At 56.1% G+C, this 18414-nt stretch overlaps 1 protein-coding gene across 2 annotated transcripts in view; it reads right to left on the bottom strand.

Moving 5' to 3' along the window:
• AGRN (agrin) overlaps nt 1-18414 on the bottom strand; it is a 132408-nt gene that overhangs the window by 34776 nt on the left and 79218 nt on the right. For both annotated transcript variants that reach the window (XM_054222521.1, XM_054222523.1), the window contains 5 exons: nt 12008-12223; nt 10671-10895; nt 8359-8583; nt 8008-8214; nt 1803-2024 (listed from right to left, as the gene is read on the bottom strand). In XM_054222521.1, the coding sequence (XP_054078496.1) occupies nt 1803-2024; nt 8008-8214; nt 8359-8583; nt 10671-10895; nt 12008-12223 (1095 nt within the window). The remainder of the gene's footprint in view (nt 1-1802; nt 2025-8007; nt 8215-8358; nt 8584-10670; nt 10896-12007; nt 12224-18414) is intronic.

Here is an 18414-nt window from a genome sequence, read left to right as displayed (position 1 = left end):
GCGCAGGGCAAGGGAAGGAGCGGAGGCGAGGGTTGCAGGAGGAGGGAGAGTCAGGTTTGGAGGTAGAAAGGCAATAACTACTCGTAAAAAGTCATCAGGGCTAGAAGTAACGGTGATGAAATGTCACCAGAGCTGCATGCTGTTACAGCTAAATAGGAAGCGGGAGAGAGCACTGGCCGAGCGCAATCACAAGGAGCGATAAATCACCCCCAGCCTTAGGAGGAGCAGCGCAGCATCCCAGGCGGCAAGCGGCCCGTCTCCCAGGGGAGAGAGGCGACGGGATTCACACACAGCCAGTGGGGAGGAGGTGGTCGGCTGGGAAGGGGGATACCCTCTTCCCCTGGTTTATCAGGGTGCCGGCAGTGCTGGAGGCACGTGTAACACGGCAGCGATTCAGAGCACCCTGCCGCCTCCCCAGCGGGGTCCTCGGCCTGCAGACACACACGGCACACGTGCGCACACAGGCTCGGGGCACAGAAGACGTTTATCTTCGTAATAACTCACTTGCAAAGGAGCCATCACTCCTTGCAGGAGAAACCGGGCAGCACGTCTCCTCTCTCCTGACTCCTGGGTACTCAGTGATTCACGGCTTCATTTTCTCCTTCAGACAAACACCCCTCTTCCCTCCCTGCCATTCAATTCACCGAGAACTTGGCTCAAAGATGGTTTTTCTTATTTTTCCTTTCACACGGCAGCTGCTGCCTTTGCATGGGGGAGGGAAGATGCAAACAACCCCCTGCTCGGTTTGTGCAGGCTGTTGGCCGGGAGGTTTCTATCTCCGGCACAGAGCTTGCAGCCGTGCCCGGGCTCTGCCGGCCGGGAGAGGGGCTGCCGGGGGCAGGCTGGGTGCAGGCAAGGGCAGCTCCTCCCTGCAGGGCACTCGAGTGCCTCTGTGCTGGTTTGAGCGACACAGGATTCTTTTCTTTTTCATTAATTTTACTTTTCTGTAAGATCTCTCTTCTAATGCTTGGGAAAACTGTATTTTTAGAAGACTCTAGTGTCTGAATTGGGGAAAATATTTACTTTACAGCCAGCGATGGGGTGCGGGTTTCAAGGTCTCGGTGTTTTCGAGCTCACCAGGTGCAGGGACGAGGAGGGACGAGACCCGGGCACTTGACCCAAGCTGCCAACAGGGTTATTTCATACCATGAACGTCACATTCCGTAGCAATTAGAAAGTTTGCTGAGGAGTTCTCTCTCTTTATATGATGGCTGTGACCCCGAGAACTCCTTGCCCCGGTGCCGGAGCCCTGAGCCCTTCCCTTCCTCCCGCAGTGTCCCACATGGGCTGTCCCTGCGGGGAGTGCACGGCTTCTGCTGGGGGAATGGGCTGGGTGTGATCCCCGTGTATTTTATACTGGTATCCGGATAAATATTGGTTCTTTAGTGTTACTAATGTCAATTATTTACTCTTATTCTAGTCAATCTGTTTATATTTCAACCCTGGGGTTTCCTTGTTTTGTTCCTGATTCCCCTTCCCGGGTGGGGACGGGTCATCGGGTGAGAGAATAACTGTCTAAACAAAATAAATCATTGTGGGTTCCTCAAACCATAACACTGACCATCCCGGCAGATTTTGTCCCGGGAGAAGGAAGCCAGCTCAGGCTGTGCCTGTCTGCAAACACTTTTTGACTGGTAAAGCCTGAGAGATGTATGGGTCCGAGCTGGCTACACGGTGGCAACCAAAGCGCAAAGACGCCTCAACAGCCCCATGTCCCAGTGGCTGGGGCCGTGCTCATGGTTTCAAGCTAGCCCAGCTGTGGCCAGCAGCGCGAGGAGGAACCCCCCGAGATCCGCTCTTACCGCAGGGCCCCTTGTGTTTCACTTTGATCTCCCTCTTGAGGACGCAGGCCATGGAGTCGAGCTCGCAGGGGTTGCCGTACGTGCGGTTGTCGCTGCCGCAGACGGGGTCGTAGCGGCCCTGGCACACCTGCTGGCACTCGCACACGGCCTCCTGGTTCTTCACCACGCAGGTGGCCCCGAAGGTGCACTCCACGCTCAGGCACGGGCTGGGCGTCCCCAGGTCTGCAGAGGGGACAGGAGAGGAAGGCACCGGTTTCAGTCCACTGCTTCGCTGGCTCCCCCGGGGCACTGTGCACAGCAAGGCATGCCAGCATCCCCCCGCCTGCCTCCCCCAAGCCATGGCAAATGCACAGAGCTCCTGGCCTTGGCACCAGCCCAGCCCCTGCACCCTCCATGCCACCCCGACATGCCCAGCTCAGCATCTCCCCCATGCTTGGCAGAGGTTAGGGATGGGAAGCAGGCACAAGATCTTCTCCCTGCACGCCGCGAACAGGACTCCCGCCTCGTCTCCTCCGGCCCAGCCAGAGGTGGGGATCAGCCCTGCGGGTTTCTGCGCCAAACCCCGATGTCTGGGTCTCCCCAGCAGCTCCCAGCCAGCATCCAGAGCGAGCATCACGTGCTGAGGGAGGGCAACACAGACCGAGGCCCCTTGTTGCCAGGAGGGGAGTTGGCACTTCTTTTCCCGGCAGCAATAGTGTCACGAGCCTGCCTGTGAAGTCAGATCTGAAGGACCAGCTCTGTGGCAGAGGGCAGGGCAGGAGGCAGCAGAAAGCCCTCCTCGGTGTGGGTCTTGGTGTCTCCAGGACACTCACTACATCGTCACGCCATAGCTGGTGCCGAACCCTCATAGCCCAAGAGCTCACACAGGGATAGTTCCCTTCATTGAGGTCCCCCATCCTCAGAATCACACTGTCCCCTGAACAGCTCATCCTAATACCCGCTGTGGCCATACCCTGGAAGATCTGGCTGGAGAGGATACCTGCAGGGACAACGCGTATGGTTGAGTTTTAGGTAGTCCTGCAAAGAACAGGGAGCTGGACTCAATGATCCATATGGGTCCCTTCTAACTTGACATATTCTGTGATTTGGCTCCACCACACAGCCTGTCTCTCTCCTCCCTCCAGCAGCTCAGCTCCCTTCCCCTCCTCTTGGCGTTGGAAAGGCCAGGGAGCTGCTGTGCGGCAGGATGAAGAGACCTGGTGTCCTTACTTCGGCCCGGGCCTCGGACATGTGGTTCTAGGAGCAGAGCCCTGAGGCTCCCTGGGGACAGGGGGGTTGGATGCTGAGAAGCAGCAGTCCCCACTGCTCACTCACTGGAGCTGCTTCATCAAAGCCAGCCGAGCAGGTGGCACCTTCCCTGCGAGACGCCTGGCAGCGACGAGGTGAACGGCCAACCCCGATGGTGACACTAAAGAGAAAAGGCCGCGTCCCACTCCCTGGTACAGCTCTGCAGGGAAAGCCCTGCGGTTCCACCTGGTTCCCAGCCTGCTTGCCACAGGCAGGCATGCCCCTCTCAGGAGCGTCCTCCACCATCCAGAAGCCAAGCCAGGCAGCTAAAAGGCAGAACTGGCCGTGCTGCTGGGAACAGACCCGGCACCACACAGTGACCCCTTCTTGTGACTTAAAAGAAAAGCCCTGAGGACCTTGGGCAAGGAAAGGACACAGATTTAATCCGTGCTGGACACTGACAAGGAGACGTGACAAAACGGATGTGGGGAACAGACAATGCGGCCAAGGCGAGATGGATGCAGCAGGCAGACGCAGCGCAGCCCCACCAACACCAAACAGCGAGGCAAGCACAGAGCCCGAGTGCGGTGGGGAGGACAAAGCCCTCCGGAGCTTGCTGACATGGCACAGAGAGTGGACAGGGGCAAAACAGGTCCATTTTCCTCCCCTGCTCTAGGACCACAGTGGCATATCTACAGAGCAAGAGCACGGCTTGAGCCCTCAGGAGTCTGGCTGCGTGCTGCCAAGCAGCGAGAAAATGGGCCATAACATGGGCACAGGCAAGTCCAAATTTTGGAGCTGGCTCTTCGGGAAGCACCTGCCAAGTCAAAACTTAGAGCCAACGGTCTGCAAAGGAACAGGGGGACAGTTCACGGCCACTACTTCCACCCAGCTTTTTCAACCGTGTCCCCAGCTTCCCTGCAGCTGAACAGTTTATGAGCGGCTCCCAAGGCCTCGGAACCGCTCCCTGCTGTGCTTAGCCCTGTGATGCTCCTCACAGCTCCTGCTTGTGTTTAATTTTTTAAAAAATCCAGCATCGGTACCACAATCATGTCCCCCCAAAAGACAGAGACACACTCTTGCATGGAGAAAGCACCTCTGTTGGACACAATTCGGCAATAAGGATGCAACGAGCTAGGCATGAAGCAAATACAGTGGCTCAATTGAAATCCAAATTCACACTCTTGCCTTGGGGAGCAAGTGAGCAGTGAGTGAGAGCACAGGGAGGTGGCGGGGCCGATGGAGAAGGCTGCCCTGACTTTTCTCACCCTTCGTAAGCAGGCAAACCTGCAGAGATGCAGCACACGAAGTTCCTTCACAGCCTGATCCTCAGCCTGTGAAATTTCCCAGCACAGCCCGGGGCACCTGCGGATGTCAATGGGAGTTTTGGCACCAATTTTGATGTGGGTGGATCTAACGAGGACCTACTGAGCAAGGACCTTAGGCTGTGCTAGAATCAAGACCTGCTTTGACTCCTGGCCCTTCTCCAACTCGTAGGCAGGGAAACCGAGGCACAGAGTAAAAATGCTCATTCTGCACCCCGACTGATTCAAGGGTGTGATCCCTCACCTGCTGCCAAGCTGTGCAGAAACCTAACCAAGCCCTGGGGACACTGAGCTCTCCTACAAGCCTTGCCTGTGGGGCTATGGCTACGGGGAAGAGGCTCTGAAGCTGCTTTGTAACTCATCACCCCCATTGATCTGTGCCCATGACACCCAGCGGGCTCCAGCGCCAGCTCCACCGAGAAGTAATTCTTCGAGAAGCACCACGTCTGAGCACAGACAGCTCCTCCAGTGCTTCCAAAAGGTGCTTTGCCGGACGCTGGGGAGGGGAGCTGCGATCCCTGCAGAGCCCCTGCCCACTGGACTCGCACAGACAAGCGTGACACGCACTACGGAGAGCAAAGGGACAAGCATCACAGTCCCAGGCAGGCAGAAGTCTCTGGGGAAGAGGAGGTGGGGAAGAAAGGGGGGTTAGTTGGGAGCAGAAGGAGAGGTAAGATCAACCAGGAGCAGTCCAGACTGATGTATGAGCCGAGGAGGGGCTTGCTAAGGATTGGGGGGCTCACAGCACCCACCTCTGCTCCCACTCTCATTTGCCTCGAAGGGTCAAGCCACAGCAAGCACCGGACAAGACCCCACTGCACTGCAAGGCATTTCCATTCCAGCGGGAAGTGTTTGGGGCGAGGGATGGGAGCAAAACCAGGGCAATCTCTCCATCCCAGGGGCTCTCAAGCAAAACTAGAGAGGAGGGGAGCAGTGAGAAGAGGCCAGGACTGTCACTGGCTATGGAGAAGGGGAGAAAGCCGACCTCCTAGCAGAGATGTCCGGGTAGGGAGCAGAAGGGTGCTGCGAGGACACAATTCCTTCCTCCAAACAGGCAACACTGTAAAACACAAGACACAGACGAAAAAGGAAAGAGAGAGAAAGAAAGCAGGGGGGAAGAGAGCAGAGAGAGGCAGGGAAGAAAAGACAGATGCAACTACAGACACCTTCCCTCCACCTTCTGTACACATCCGCCTCATCCCATCCCGTCTTTCTCAACTGCCCCGACACGGTGTAAAAGTAGAGAAGGATTAAAAACAAGGCCTGGCCTGTTTTGTTTGGCTTTGCCTCCTTTGGCTTGCTGCTGGAAAAGACGGCAGCAGAACTCAAGGTTCATTAGACAGGTACGTGTGAGAGATTAAAACGCTGCGACCATACTAACGGCCCATCTTTCTTTTCCTCCCCTTCCCCAGCTCCGTGCATCTCCCGCATCCTCACAGCACAGAGGCGTGGATGAACTCGCCGCGCTCCCACCCTGGGTGCTGGGTGCAGACGGAGCCTGTAGTTCCCTCAGTCCCTGGTCTCGCCCATTGCCAAGTGTCCCACCAGTCCCGTCCCCGCATCCCAAGGAGGAGAGACATTACCGCCACCAGCGGTGCTCATGCTGAGAAGACCTGCCTTGACACACAGGCTGGCAAGCAACATCACCACCACATCCCAGTTTCTAAATCCGTTTCCCATCTTGTATTCAGTCTGAACTGGTGACACAGAGGAGGACGTGCTTTCTTCCCACTGAGCTGAGAGAGAAGATGCTTTCCTCAGCTGACGGGGAGGCCAAAGGCTTGCCCACACCTCATGGTGGCTTGCTGCAGGGCAGCCTGGAGCTGTCGTGGACTTTGAAATGCTAGGCTTTGGCAGAGCCCCAGCTTTGATTTACTTCCCTGAGATCATAGAATCATAGAATGTGTTGGGTTGGAAGGGACCTTTAAAGGTCATCTAGTCCGACCCCCATGATGACAGGCTTTGTTTGCTCCTACCCCACAAGGACGTAGCTCCTGAAAGCAGATGTGCGCATCTGCTGTCCTTGCCTGGGGGAAGAGAAGCTGGGGGGAAGCTGAAATAAAAGACAGTAAGATGGAGAGAGGAACAGCAGATGCATACGGACCATATCCTACTGTCCACTGGCCTCACTCCACTGAACGTGGTGGAAATGATACATGTCTGACAGCAGGGTAATTAGCAACACCAGTTCTCTGCTCGCCCTAGAAATTCGGGAAGCCTTAGCAACCTAAAGAAGGTCCAGGGAAGGGTTTGTAGAGAGCCCAGGGCACCAGAGACTGGCCACCCAGCTGCAAACCACCACCTCCTGGCCCCACTGTCCCAGGGCCCGGCCATGGACATCCTGCTTCGCCCTCATCCCCCCTGTGCCCTCGCCAGGAGCAGGCCAGGCCAGCCCCAGAGACCAGTCACGCCACCAGCAAAGCTCCACAGCGGCACAACACGGGCAGGAAAACGAGCACCAGGGTTGCCGAAGCCCACGGCTTCCTGGCAAGGCTTCTGGTTGCCATCCAGCACCAGCTCCCCCCGCGGCCCGGGGAGACAGAGGACTGAAAGGTGCCTCTGTTGCCCTCCCTGTAGGGATAACTTGGGGAACTGACTCCTAAGCATTCAACCACCAGAAACACAGTGAAACGGATGATTAAAAATAACAGTTGGGATTACATTGAGTGTGATTTTGGGAGCCTGACAAACAGTTTCCAAGCAGCTGGGCCTGGCAGCGTTAAAAAACCTACTGCAGGAGCACAAAGCCAACAAAACAGACCCACAACACGGGGCTTAATTTGCAAGTACTTCAGAAGGTTTGATACATCTGATAGCTTATAAAACACCAGCTTAAAACAATAGGACACAGTCCTAGATCTAGTAAAAAACAATTTGAGCTGAAATGAACAGTCCTTCCAACTCATACAAATCAATCCAGTGACTGCGTTTAATTTCCTTACTTTTCTGTGCAATAATTTTAAAATTGGGATGTTCCCAACCTCCCTAAGGACCCAAAGCCCCATCCTATCACAGAAGATTGAAAAAGCGTCCATTTGGAAAGGTCAAAAGCTTCTCCCAGAGACGAGACAAAGACACGGCGAGGCTTCCAGAGAGTGGGTGCGTTGGGAAGAGTTCCTTACGGAGAGTACCTGGAGCTGAGAGAAGCAGGCGGGCATGGAGGGGGAAGCATGGAAGGAGCGTGGGGACTGGCACTACCCTGGGAGGAGAAATGAATGGCGTGGGCTGCAGGGGAATTGTGTGGTGGTGAACGTGCACCTGGCCATGGATGAGAGAAACCAGCGGGACATCGACACCTTGGTACTGTTCAAACACAAATGATTCTTCCCCGTGTTACTGAGCACGTCAGACAGAGACGAGAACAAGGAGGAAGACATGCACACACACACACCCCAGGACTGCTGGAAGGAAAAAGAACAGGGAGGAACGGATATTCAGGAACGCAAGACTGAAGAGAGCCTGTGGCTTGCTCAGACGGTGGGCACCCAAGTCACAACTTACCTGCAGCTTTCCAGCATCACAGCGAGCACTGTCGCCTGCACGGAAGGGACTGACGCAGGCTGGGCTTAAAGTGGCTGCTGGGGCTGGGAAGTGAGAGGTGTGGGGGTACCAGTGTTCCTGCGGGCCACCGGCCCAGCGGCACCAGTGCTTACCACAGGGTCCACTGTGCTTTACTGGGATGGCAGCTTTCTGGTGGCACTCGGCCTTCTGGCGCTCGCAGTCGTTGCTGTAGGTCCGGCTGTCGCGGGCACAGACAGGCCGGTAGGCGCCATCGCAGGTGATGCGGTCGCAGGAGCATCGCGTGGTGCCCCGGCGGTTCAGGCAGACAGCGTTGAACTTGCACTCATCCTTGCATTTGTCTGGGAGGAGAGAGGATAGCACCGCTCACACCCGCCCCGGGAACAGGGGAAGGAGGTATATATTGCCAAGAGCACGGCACAGAGCAGCGGGGAAGGTCAGGAACCCGAATAGTCCCGTTCCCCAGGAAGCAGAGAGGTACTTACCCTGATGCTGGCACTGCCCTGAACGCACCTTCTGGATCTCCAGTCCTCGGATGGCCCCCGAGCGCCCCATCATGCACTCGTTGTCGTAAGTCACCCCGTCGTCGCCGCACACAGGCTCCCTCTTTTGGGGACAGTTCTCGGGGCGGGAGAGCAGCTCTGCCTTACGGGTGCGGGGGTTCACCCGGCAAACACGATTCATGTCGTTGAGGACGCCTTTACAAGGGTCTGCGCACAGAGCCAGGGCAGAGAGTCAGACACGCTCACGCCATGCCCAGAGAGGTGCTTTTTGGCCTCCCTCCTCCCTCCCAGCCGGCCCCAAGAGCCTCCGTACCTTTCCCAGGAGCACTCAACGCGTGCTCATCTCCTTGGGACTGGACATCTGTAGGGCTCTGCACATGTTAGGACTCATTTTTTACTGAGCTGCACACACCGAGGACACGCGACCTTTCCAAAGTGACCGCTGGATGGGATGAGCCCTGCCCTTTTTCCCCCATGCTGAGCTGCCTTCCCTCCCCTCTGTCTCAGGGACAGAACCTCCCGAGTCCAGGGGGCGTTTGCTGGGTTCGCAAGATGCTTGGTACTCCCATCCCGCTCCTCCCGCTCTCCCTCCCAGTCTTCCCAAAAAGCTGGAAGAGCCCCGAAGGCAGCCAGGGCCACACGCTGCTTTGCCCCACTGCTCCAATCTGGGATTATCCGGATCAGTCTCTCTGATGAGCTGAGCTCACATTAGCATACCAAAGAGACGGGCAAAACAGCTGCCGCTAATCCCTACTCTAGCCCTGGCTTTTTCTCTTCCTTGTCAAGCAGGTACCTGGAGAGTGCTGATTCATTTTCTGCAATTGCAGAAACACCATCGAACGTTTCCACCCTTTAATCCTACCAGCCTGAAATCCACAGTCCCGGGCTGACAAGGGGAGGAAACAACACGGTACCCCATTTGCCCAGCTTCTCACAAGCAGGCGAGGGACCTCCCATTCGGTGACCCCCACATCCCTGGGAGAAGGCCAGCCTAGGACAGGGTAGGAGCTGAAGTCTTTTTCTTTGTCCATTTTAGCACATGCAGTGATCATGGAAATGAAGCAGACGAAGGAGCTCCCGCCGGACCTACCCAATCCATCTCCCACTCCCCCTCCGGCAAGAGCTGCCCGTGCTCGCTGCTGCCCTGCAGTCACTCCATCAGACAGCCAGGGATCTGTTACCTCCTTGGAGGCCTCTACAAACCCCACCGAAACCACACGAACATCTTGCGTGGGCTCAACGAGCTGTGGGTAAACAAGACTGCTGTAGCGGGGCAGGGATGCGGTATAGTTGAGGAGACAGGGACCGCATCAGAGGGGTTGGGGGAGTGGGAGATGCACAGACATCTCTCGGGGACTGCGTGATGAGGACGTTCGAGATGTGCTCTGCCTACATTGCTCATCCCCTCCCTCTCCCCTACCTTGCAGTACATCCTCAAGCCTTACAGCACGCCCAACAGAGTCCAAATCCTTCAAGTAGTTTCAAGTTCCACAGCCCAGCTGCTCAACCTGAGTTTCTGCTGATGCCCAGCTAAAAATCAGGAGGACCTCAAAGGAGCAGCGAGGCTCAAAGCCTCCTCTCTGCCCCAGAAACCAGGAGCACCCGGCATGGCATCACCTCTTTTGCACCTCCCACTTGCACCCATCTCGCCCTACTTGGGACCGAGGAGCGAAAGCGCAATTAAAGCTCTGCCAGGATTACAGCCTGCCCAAACACACTCCTTCCCCCGGGGACAAACGCTGGTCTGGCACGTGCCTCGTGCTTTTCCTAATGAATACGGTCGCTTTTAATTACAAGTATCCACCAGCCATCGTTGGCCAAAGAGGAAGCCATCCTCGGAGTGGCAGTTTGCGCTCTGGGATCTCTGCCTGTCGGGCTCCTTTAATTAGAGGGAGCTGCCTGCTCGCGAGCCCCCGGGATGCCGGCTTCTTGCCAAAACCTGCAGCCGGGGGCAGGGGGGGGTGGAACTCCAGCCAGGGGACACAGCAGGAGGGAAAGGAGGTGGCCCAGATGTTGCAACCACTCTCTAGGTCAGTGGGTCTCCCGAGCAGAAACGCCCGCGGCCAAATGCCACAGGGCAAGCGCTGGCTTAGTCTGCATTTCAGCAGTCGTCACCCACAGCCTGACCTTTTTCTGCCCAGCCCGCATTTTTGAGCCGATGACAGCAGGCAAGTTTCTTTTCCCCAACCCTTGCCATTTCCCGCTGCTCTGCCCTCAATACTCCTGCCACGGGAGGAAACATTTTTAAAGCAATATCCCTGGGGAGGTGGAGAGGGGAGGGAAAAGGAACTCACCACAGGCGCCATCGAACTTCTTGAAAACGTTCTCCTGCTTGTCGCAGGCGTGCTTGTTGAGGTCGCACTCGCTGCGGTAGTCTTTGCCGTCGCTGCCGCACACGGTGCTCTCGGGCACGCCGCTGCAGGACGACGGGCAGACGCACTTGGCTGCCTGGCCGTCGGTGGAGCGGACGCAGGTGCTGCCGAAGCTGCAGGTCACCTCTGCGCACGGGTCCTTGGAGCCTGTGGGAGAGAGGAGGAGGGGGCACGGCACAGGCATGAGCGCAGCGGCTCCCGTGCCGCCCTCTTCCACTCCTCTCCCGGGACAAATACGCCCAGACACACCACGATATCTACCTAGACAGCCCCAGTCCCTCCGAGCACCCAGAAATGCACACGATGGCAAGGGATGCCCTCCCTTTCCTGTCCACGGAAGCCAGTGCCATGTAGCTGGTGCTGAGCAGGGAGCTCATCCGCCCCGATGTCTCCGGAGGCAGGATCAGCCCCGGCCCCACGGCAGGCGAAGAAGGGACCTCGCTCCCCACCTGGCACTTCAGGCAGAGCCTCTTCGTTTCTAAAGCTCTCCGCCTCGCTGCTGCCAGCTCCCTGCCCCGCACACGCTCTCCCAGAGCCTCTTGCTTCAGCAAACGAGCAAAACGAGGGTCCTTAAGGCACCTCCTGCAAACCATAATTAGAGGAAGAGCTCAAGGAGCAATTTCCTCACTGATGGGGAAGGGCCCAAATTTATTTGCCAGCTTTTTTTTTTTTTTGCCTTTTTTTTTTTTCCTTTATTTGTCACTTTTTTTATGATTATTATTTTAAATAAATCACTCGGCAGTCTCTCCCCTCTGACAAGAGCCCCAGCAGGAGCGCCGGGTGCAGATTTATTGCAAGCCAGAGCGCCGCATGAGAGAAAGGTCAAGTTAATTTACTCGGAGATGAGGAGACCGGGGTCTCATTTACACAGCTCCTTGGCTCACAGCTGGTGAATGCTAGGCTGGGGAAGGGCTTTCCTCAGCCTCTGCATACGCCACATCCCTCCAACTCCAAGTCCTAGCCGTGGCAGATGTGAGCCACTCCGGGGAGGCAGAGCTGCCCAAGACAGAAGGCTGTTCCCCACTGGGCTGCCACACACCTCTTGAACATCCTTTGGCCATCGTTTTGCCTGCTTACTAAACTCTGCCGATCGCCAAGGCAGAGCTGGGGATTCTCTCAGTGTCCCTTCCCCATCAGACCTGTCCCCATCCGCCAGGACATTGCACTGCAGTGATGACATGAGCTTGGGACAAGTCTCCCTGGTCTCCTCACACAGTCACCTCCTGAAAGCCTCCAGGAGAGCCTGCCCTTGCACTCACCACACGGTCCCTTGCTGATGACTTTGATCCGCCTCTGTTGGTTGCACTGGGCCTTCTCCAGCTCACACTCGTTGCTGTAGGTGGAATAATCAGAGCCGCAGACAGGAGCCACCACGATGGGGCAGGCCGTCTTCTTGCAGACGCAGGAAGCCTGGGAAGGGTCGGTGGAGCTCCTCTCGCACACCGCCCCGAACCCGCACAGCATCCCTCGACACGCTGTGGGCACAGACATGGAGAGACGTGAGCTGTGGATGCTCCTCTGCCAACAGGAGGGCCCACGTCCAGGCACCCACCCGTGTCTCCTCTCCCCACGTCTCCAACCCCACCACAGAAACAGAGGAGCGTCCCCAGGGCTCCGGAAAGCACTTGCTCTGCCTCCTGCTCAAGCCTTTGTGATTTCTCCACAACGCAACGTGTTTTCTACTAACCAACAAGAGGAAGGAAAGTCAAGGAATGGCGAAGAAAACATCCTCACCTGTCCCAGTGCGGGGCAGATGGTCCCACGCGCACGCACTGCTTTATTCATTGCCATTTATGCAAAGCGGCCGCATCACGTGGCTGGTGTCTCTCGAAAGGAGATGCACACATCTCTTTATCACATCCACTAATCAGAGCAGCCAGCACAGACCAGTTCAGCATCTGAATTGCTAATGCGGTAGGAAATGGAATTCTTGGGTTGGAGGGAGGGAGAGGGAGAGGACAGGTGACTCCAGACCCGGCGGTCTGCAGGTGACACAGCGAGAGATGCCAGAGCTTTCCGTCCATAGTCCTCTGCTCCCAACACGCGCCATTGGGCACGTCCCTACGCACCAGCGGCGCCTTGTCCCTGCGCTGTCCCTGTCCCGGCACCCACGGCCCCGCGGGCACCTCCTGCCGCCCCCAGCGCACCGTACCGCCCCGCGCTCTCCTACGCACACCGCATACGTTAGAAACGGAGACTGACCTACATAATGAGAGGAAGAGAAATCATAAAAGGCAAAATAAAATGCTCGACAGTGGCTCATTTACACTTCAATTCCCGGGCGTTTGCCTTTGACTGCCTTGAGATTTTTGAGCTCATATGCACAGCAACAATGCACCGCTAAGAGACTAATATCATCACATAAAAAAGAACTCTTTCTCTCCTGCCCAATATCTAAAAGCAATTCATCATTTTTATGAAGCGCTCTGGATAGTCTCTCCTGCTCTTTCCATTGCTGCTCTTTTTCTCTTTCTCTCTTTTTTATTTTTTTAAATGCAGATAAGCCCGCGGAGCTCTGAGTTTAGAGGTGTGCAAGCGAGGAATGTGAAAGGCAGGACAAGCTGGGATTTATCCCGTCCCCCCCACACTCACGACCCGAGGAGCAGGTCTGCGGAGCAAAAGTGGAACTGCGTTGTGTATCATCAGCTGCCAGTCGCCGGCAAGGCGGAGATGGAGCTGTCTTAGAGAGTGGGGAAAAAGGGACGGGGGGAAAGAAGGGACGGGGGGCGGAAAGAAGGGACAGGATCTGGTGTGTGCATCAGATGCGGGATGCAGAGCCAGCTTGGAGTTCCATCAGGTGCCTGCTCATAGGTGAGGGGCAAGAGGTGCCCGTCTGCAGGCACTTGCCCTCAGGACAGGCCGGCCCAGGTTGAGCAGCACACTTGCAGATAGGGAAACCAAGGCGGGAAGCACGTCTAGGGTTTCAAAGTAGGTGACAGGGACAGCTCTCCTCTTTCTGGACCTCTTCTGTTCCTGTCTTTTGCCTCAGAATACGGCAAAGGAGCCTCACGCATCCAAGGCGAGGGTTTCCGAAGAGAACGGCCGCCCCACGGGTCTGGTCCCCCCCACACTGAGGGTTTCCAGTGGGACCCGATTCAGTAGCAAGCACCTCAAAAACCCTGTCCTAGGACCCCGGTTGCTATTTTTGGGTGCGTATCCCTTCCCACCCAGCTCATGCATCAACAGCAATTCTGCCTTCAGCCCCTTGCCATCCATTCCTCCTCCCGAGCCCCCGCAGCAGCCAGCCTGCAAACCCGGCAGGGGAAAAAAAAACAAAACAAAACAAAACAAAAAACCACAACAATTTTCCAGGACTGGACAGGACTTGAGAAGAAATTAAAACACTGCTCGTGGTTTTGACTCTTCTTCAAAGAAACTTTTAAAATCTTTCATTCAGATTTGGAGCCAAACTGGGTCTTGTCACCTTTTAAGTGATCCTCCCTGTAATTATTTTGCCCACAAAACAGATTTAGAATCTCTCAGCCTGAAGTGATTAAAGCAGCGGTAAATAACAAAAAGGCCACAAAGTATTATAAAGTTAATTGGGTGAAACCACATAAAGAAAAACTGATATTTTATCAGAAGTTTCAGTCTATCCTTGCCCCCAGAATCGTATTTCATAAACACATCAGGGACATAACAGGCCAACATGTGCGCAAAAGAGATGCTATAAAGGGTATTTATTTATGCCTTGTTCCGCATCAACCGAATGTTGTAAAAATGAGCTTTTACAGCTCCGGTGCTTGACAGACACCTTCCCACTCCCTGCCAACAAGCTCCATCCCCGGGAGAGAAGCTTTCCCACCACGGTGCCTCGGAGCTCATCCTGACTCCGGGGACGGCCCGGCTGCCCCGTGGATGCCCGGGCAGGACAGAGCACGGGGATATGGCAGGGTGCAGCCCCCAAACACCCCCCTACAGACAAGGACCCAGCTTTCAGTGATCAGGCTGAGAAGCCGACAAAGCGAGAAAGAAAAACGCTTCAAACCAGAAACAAGTTGTGACAAGCAAATGGGTTGTTTAAGCTTCTTTCACTTCTGATCATCGCTGGTGCTACTGGTGGAGAAACCTATTTGTTCACAGCAGATGATTTTCAAAACTCACCCGTCCGATGCTGTGATGCAGCTGGGTGATGCAAGCTCAGAACACCAACAAGAATAAAACAAAACACCTTAATTCCCCTGCCAGATCCAGGAGATGAAACGGGTTTATTACACCTGCTAAAATGACTCAACCCAACAAGCTCTGCTGCAAAGGATGAAATTCAGAGGGAGCTGCCTTCCTCCCCATCATCTCCCTCGATCTCTCTTTCTCTCTCTCTAATTTTACCTGGGAGGATGCAAGAAGCGTAACCGTCACTGACGCGGAAGGAATAAATGTTGGGAAGTTAGAAGCAAAAAGAAGAGGCTATCAGCCCAGTCCCAGGGTACCCGGCACGGACCAAGCCTTCTCGGAGCCACTACAGACAGAACCGCCCTGCTGCGTCCGGCCAAGATACAACTAAGGGACCAGCTTTGCCTTCACGCTCCCGAGCTCGAGAGGAGACGGGGGCAGACAGGAGTGCAGAGACGGTTCTCTGGCAAGGAACCTGCCCACCCAACTGGGACAAGCACCAGAGACCAGGGGCACAGAGAGGGACCGGGGCTCTGCCTGCTGTCCCTCTACTGACATCCGTACAACATCACCAGGATAGCGACCACACGTTTTCCTACCAGCATGCCTTCTACATCACCCAATAGACATGCCAGTGCAGGGCTTGGTTGAGACCAAGCCCAAATCCTGCCTTATCCACAGCAACGCTGCAGCTGGAGGCTTTGGAGCCTTAGGCTCCGGCCTTAGCTGGAGAGATCTCCAGCCTTAGCTGGAGGCTGAGGATGGATACTGGAAGGCAGTGGTGAAGCAGAGTCAGCGTGAGCTTTCAACAGATGGAGCCCCCGCTTGGGATGTCGGAGGCTGCAGCCTATTGTGGCGGTTCCCCGGTCGCAGAGGGGAGGTGGAATCTCTCAGTGCTTGTTCAGGACTGCGCGCTTCAAAACCGTCTACAAAGCACACGGCGAGGCTGCGCAGCAAGGTCAGAGAGCAGGCTGGATCTAAAGCAAAGCACGGCTCCGGTTAAATCATCCCAGCGCGGCAGAGACCAGGCGCAGCAAGGCATCTGGCAAACAATGAGAGCTCCGCTTGTCTGGAGCAGAAAAAAGCTACAGCTAGGAGCTGACCTTTCCCAAACCTCCTGAGCCGCCGAAGATGAGGGAGAGAAACAGCTAAAGTGAGGTAGCCATACAACACTTGAGCAAGCCGCACAGAACAAAAGGCAGGGCTCGGGCTTATTGTAACCACGCTGAATACCAGCCAAGCCTCTCCATGTCTCTTGGCAGCACCGGAACAGAAATGGGATAATAAATAACAATAACAACAACAATGATAATAATAAAAAAAACAAAACGCGCGCTTGCTGGAGAGGAGGGGGAAAAGCAAGAGGTGTTGCTACAAATAATTCACAGCACCGTGCTTCCCACCACAACGGAGTCAGCGTGACTCCATGGGCGGACAGAGCAGTCTCCTCTCAGCCCCAGGCTGAGCCTGCAAAAGCAAGAAAGGCTTTTAGAAAAGACCAAGGGTAAGGGAAAGACCTGAGCGGGTTCAAGAGCCTTGCTCCAGCTCAGCTATGCTACGTTCTGAGGCTCTACCTTGCATCCTCCAGTGACCACCTGGACCTTCAGGGTTGAACTAGACGATCTCCAAAGGTCCCTTCCAAACCCTGCCATTCTGTGATTCTGGATCAGGGCAAAGAGCACAAAGGATCGTTAACATGGGTTTCCTGTCCTCTGGCTAATTGGGGAAGGTGAGGGGCACACTGAAGCGCCGTGGCCTCTCCTCCAAAGAGCGCCGAGCGGAGGAAGGTCAGGGCACTGCCACAGCCTGGAGAACACGCAGCTGCATTCTCCAACAGGCCAGGGGAGCTCCCACCCAGCAAGAGCTGGAGCCATGGCTGGCCTCTGCCTGCCTGCCAGCTGCCTCCTGCCCCAGAGACGAGCAGATGGGGCACTGAACCATGCTACTGTGATGTGGCAGGGGGCTGGACTTGATGAGCTCCAGAGGTCCCTTCCAACCCCTACCATTCTGTGATTCTGTGGCGGCAGGACAAGGGGTAACGGGCACAAACTTGACCATGGGAAGTTCCATCTCAACACGAGGAGGAACTTCATTGCTGTGAGGGTGGCAGAGCCCTGGCACAGGCTGCCCAGAGAGGTGGGGGAGTCTCCGTCTCTGGAGACATTCCAACCCTGCCTGGACGCGTTCCTGTGCCACCTGCTGTGGGTGACCCTGCTCTGGGACTAGATGATCTCCAGAGGTCCCTTCCAACCCCTACTCTTCTGTGATTCTGTGTCCCTTTACCTCACAACCACCTGCAAGGCAGACCCCGCCTGGCCCGGGGGCTCGCAGAGTGGGGTATTCATAAAAAAAACACGGGGGCGAGAGGGGTGGCTCCTCCCAAAAGGCAGAGGAGCAGGCGCACCCACCAGACACGGCAACCAAGTGACAGAAGCCACCTACAGAAACACCTTCCCCAGCCCGCCAGTGCTTCTCTGGACTGATGCACAGGAGGCCAGCGTGGGATGCCTCCATCAGAGAACCACAGAGAAGAAAAGGGGAAAGGAGATGACAAACTGAGAGGAGCCTCTGGGAGTATATCTGGCAGCTGAAACTGGGGTGGGAAGAAGGAGAGTCAGGATTATAGAGTGCTTCTCACTGCAGTCTGGGCCCAGAGCTGCTGGCATTCATCAGAACTGAGCCACTCCTGCACAAAGAAGAACGATGTGAGCCGGCAATGTGCGCTCGCAGCCCAGAAACCCCCCGCATCCTGGGCTGCATCCCCAGCAGCGTGGGCGGCAGGGTGAGGGGGGAGATTCTGCCCCTCTGCTCCACTCGGGGGAGACCCCCCTGCAGTGGGCCTGCAGGAAAGCTGGGGAGGGACGCTGGATCAGGGAGGGGAGACAGCACATAGGGTTTCACACTGAAAGAGGGGAGATTTAGAATAGATATTAAGGAAGAAATTCTCTCCTCTGAGGCTGGTGAGCCCCTGGCCCAGGTTGCCCAGAGAAGCTGTGGCTGCCCCATCCCTGGAGGGGTTCAAGGCCAGGTTGGACGGGGCTTGGAGCAACCTGGGCTGGTGGGAGGTGTCCCTGCCCAGGGCAGGGGGTGGCACTGGGTGGTCTTTAAGGTCCCTTCCAACTCTAACTATTCTACGATTCTATAACTACCCATTGCACCAGGTGTAATGACACCGGCTCAGATCCAAGCCTCCCACCCCATCCATGACACTTCCTCAGGCAGCCCCTAATTAGCACCAGGAAGGGAGCAGGATGCTTCATTACCAGGGAAGCCCCTGCCAAGGTTCAGCTCAGCATTTCCCCGAGCAGGCTGTGCGGGCACAGGTGGCTGGTACTCCACGAGTAGCTGCCAGGGCAGATGGCACCAGCTCCACCTCCTCACGTCCAACAGCGCCTGCAGATGCCCAAAACGGCTGGAAGGACAGCTGAGAATAGGACGGCTCCGCTGTGGCCAACAGGGAGGGCCAGAGCCACCACGAGAACGGCTAGAAGCCACTGAGGGTCCCCACATGCGGCTCCGCTCTGCAGAGAGATGTGGGAGCTGGCGTGAGGCA

The sequence above is a fragment of the Rissa tridactyla genome, chromosome 16 (assembly GCF_028500815.1).
Source record: "Rissa tridactyla isolate bRisTri1 chromosome 16, bRisTri1.patW.cur.20221130, whole genome shotgun sequence".
Lineage (NCBI taxonomy): Eukaryota > Metazoa > Chordata > Aves > Charadriiformes > Laridae > Rissa > Rissa tridactyla.
The sequence above is the reverse complement of the archived record's forward strand: the minus strand, read 5'-3'. Positions and strand labels throughout refer to the sequence as shown.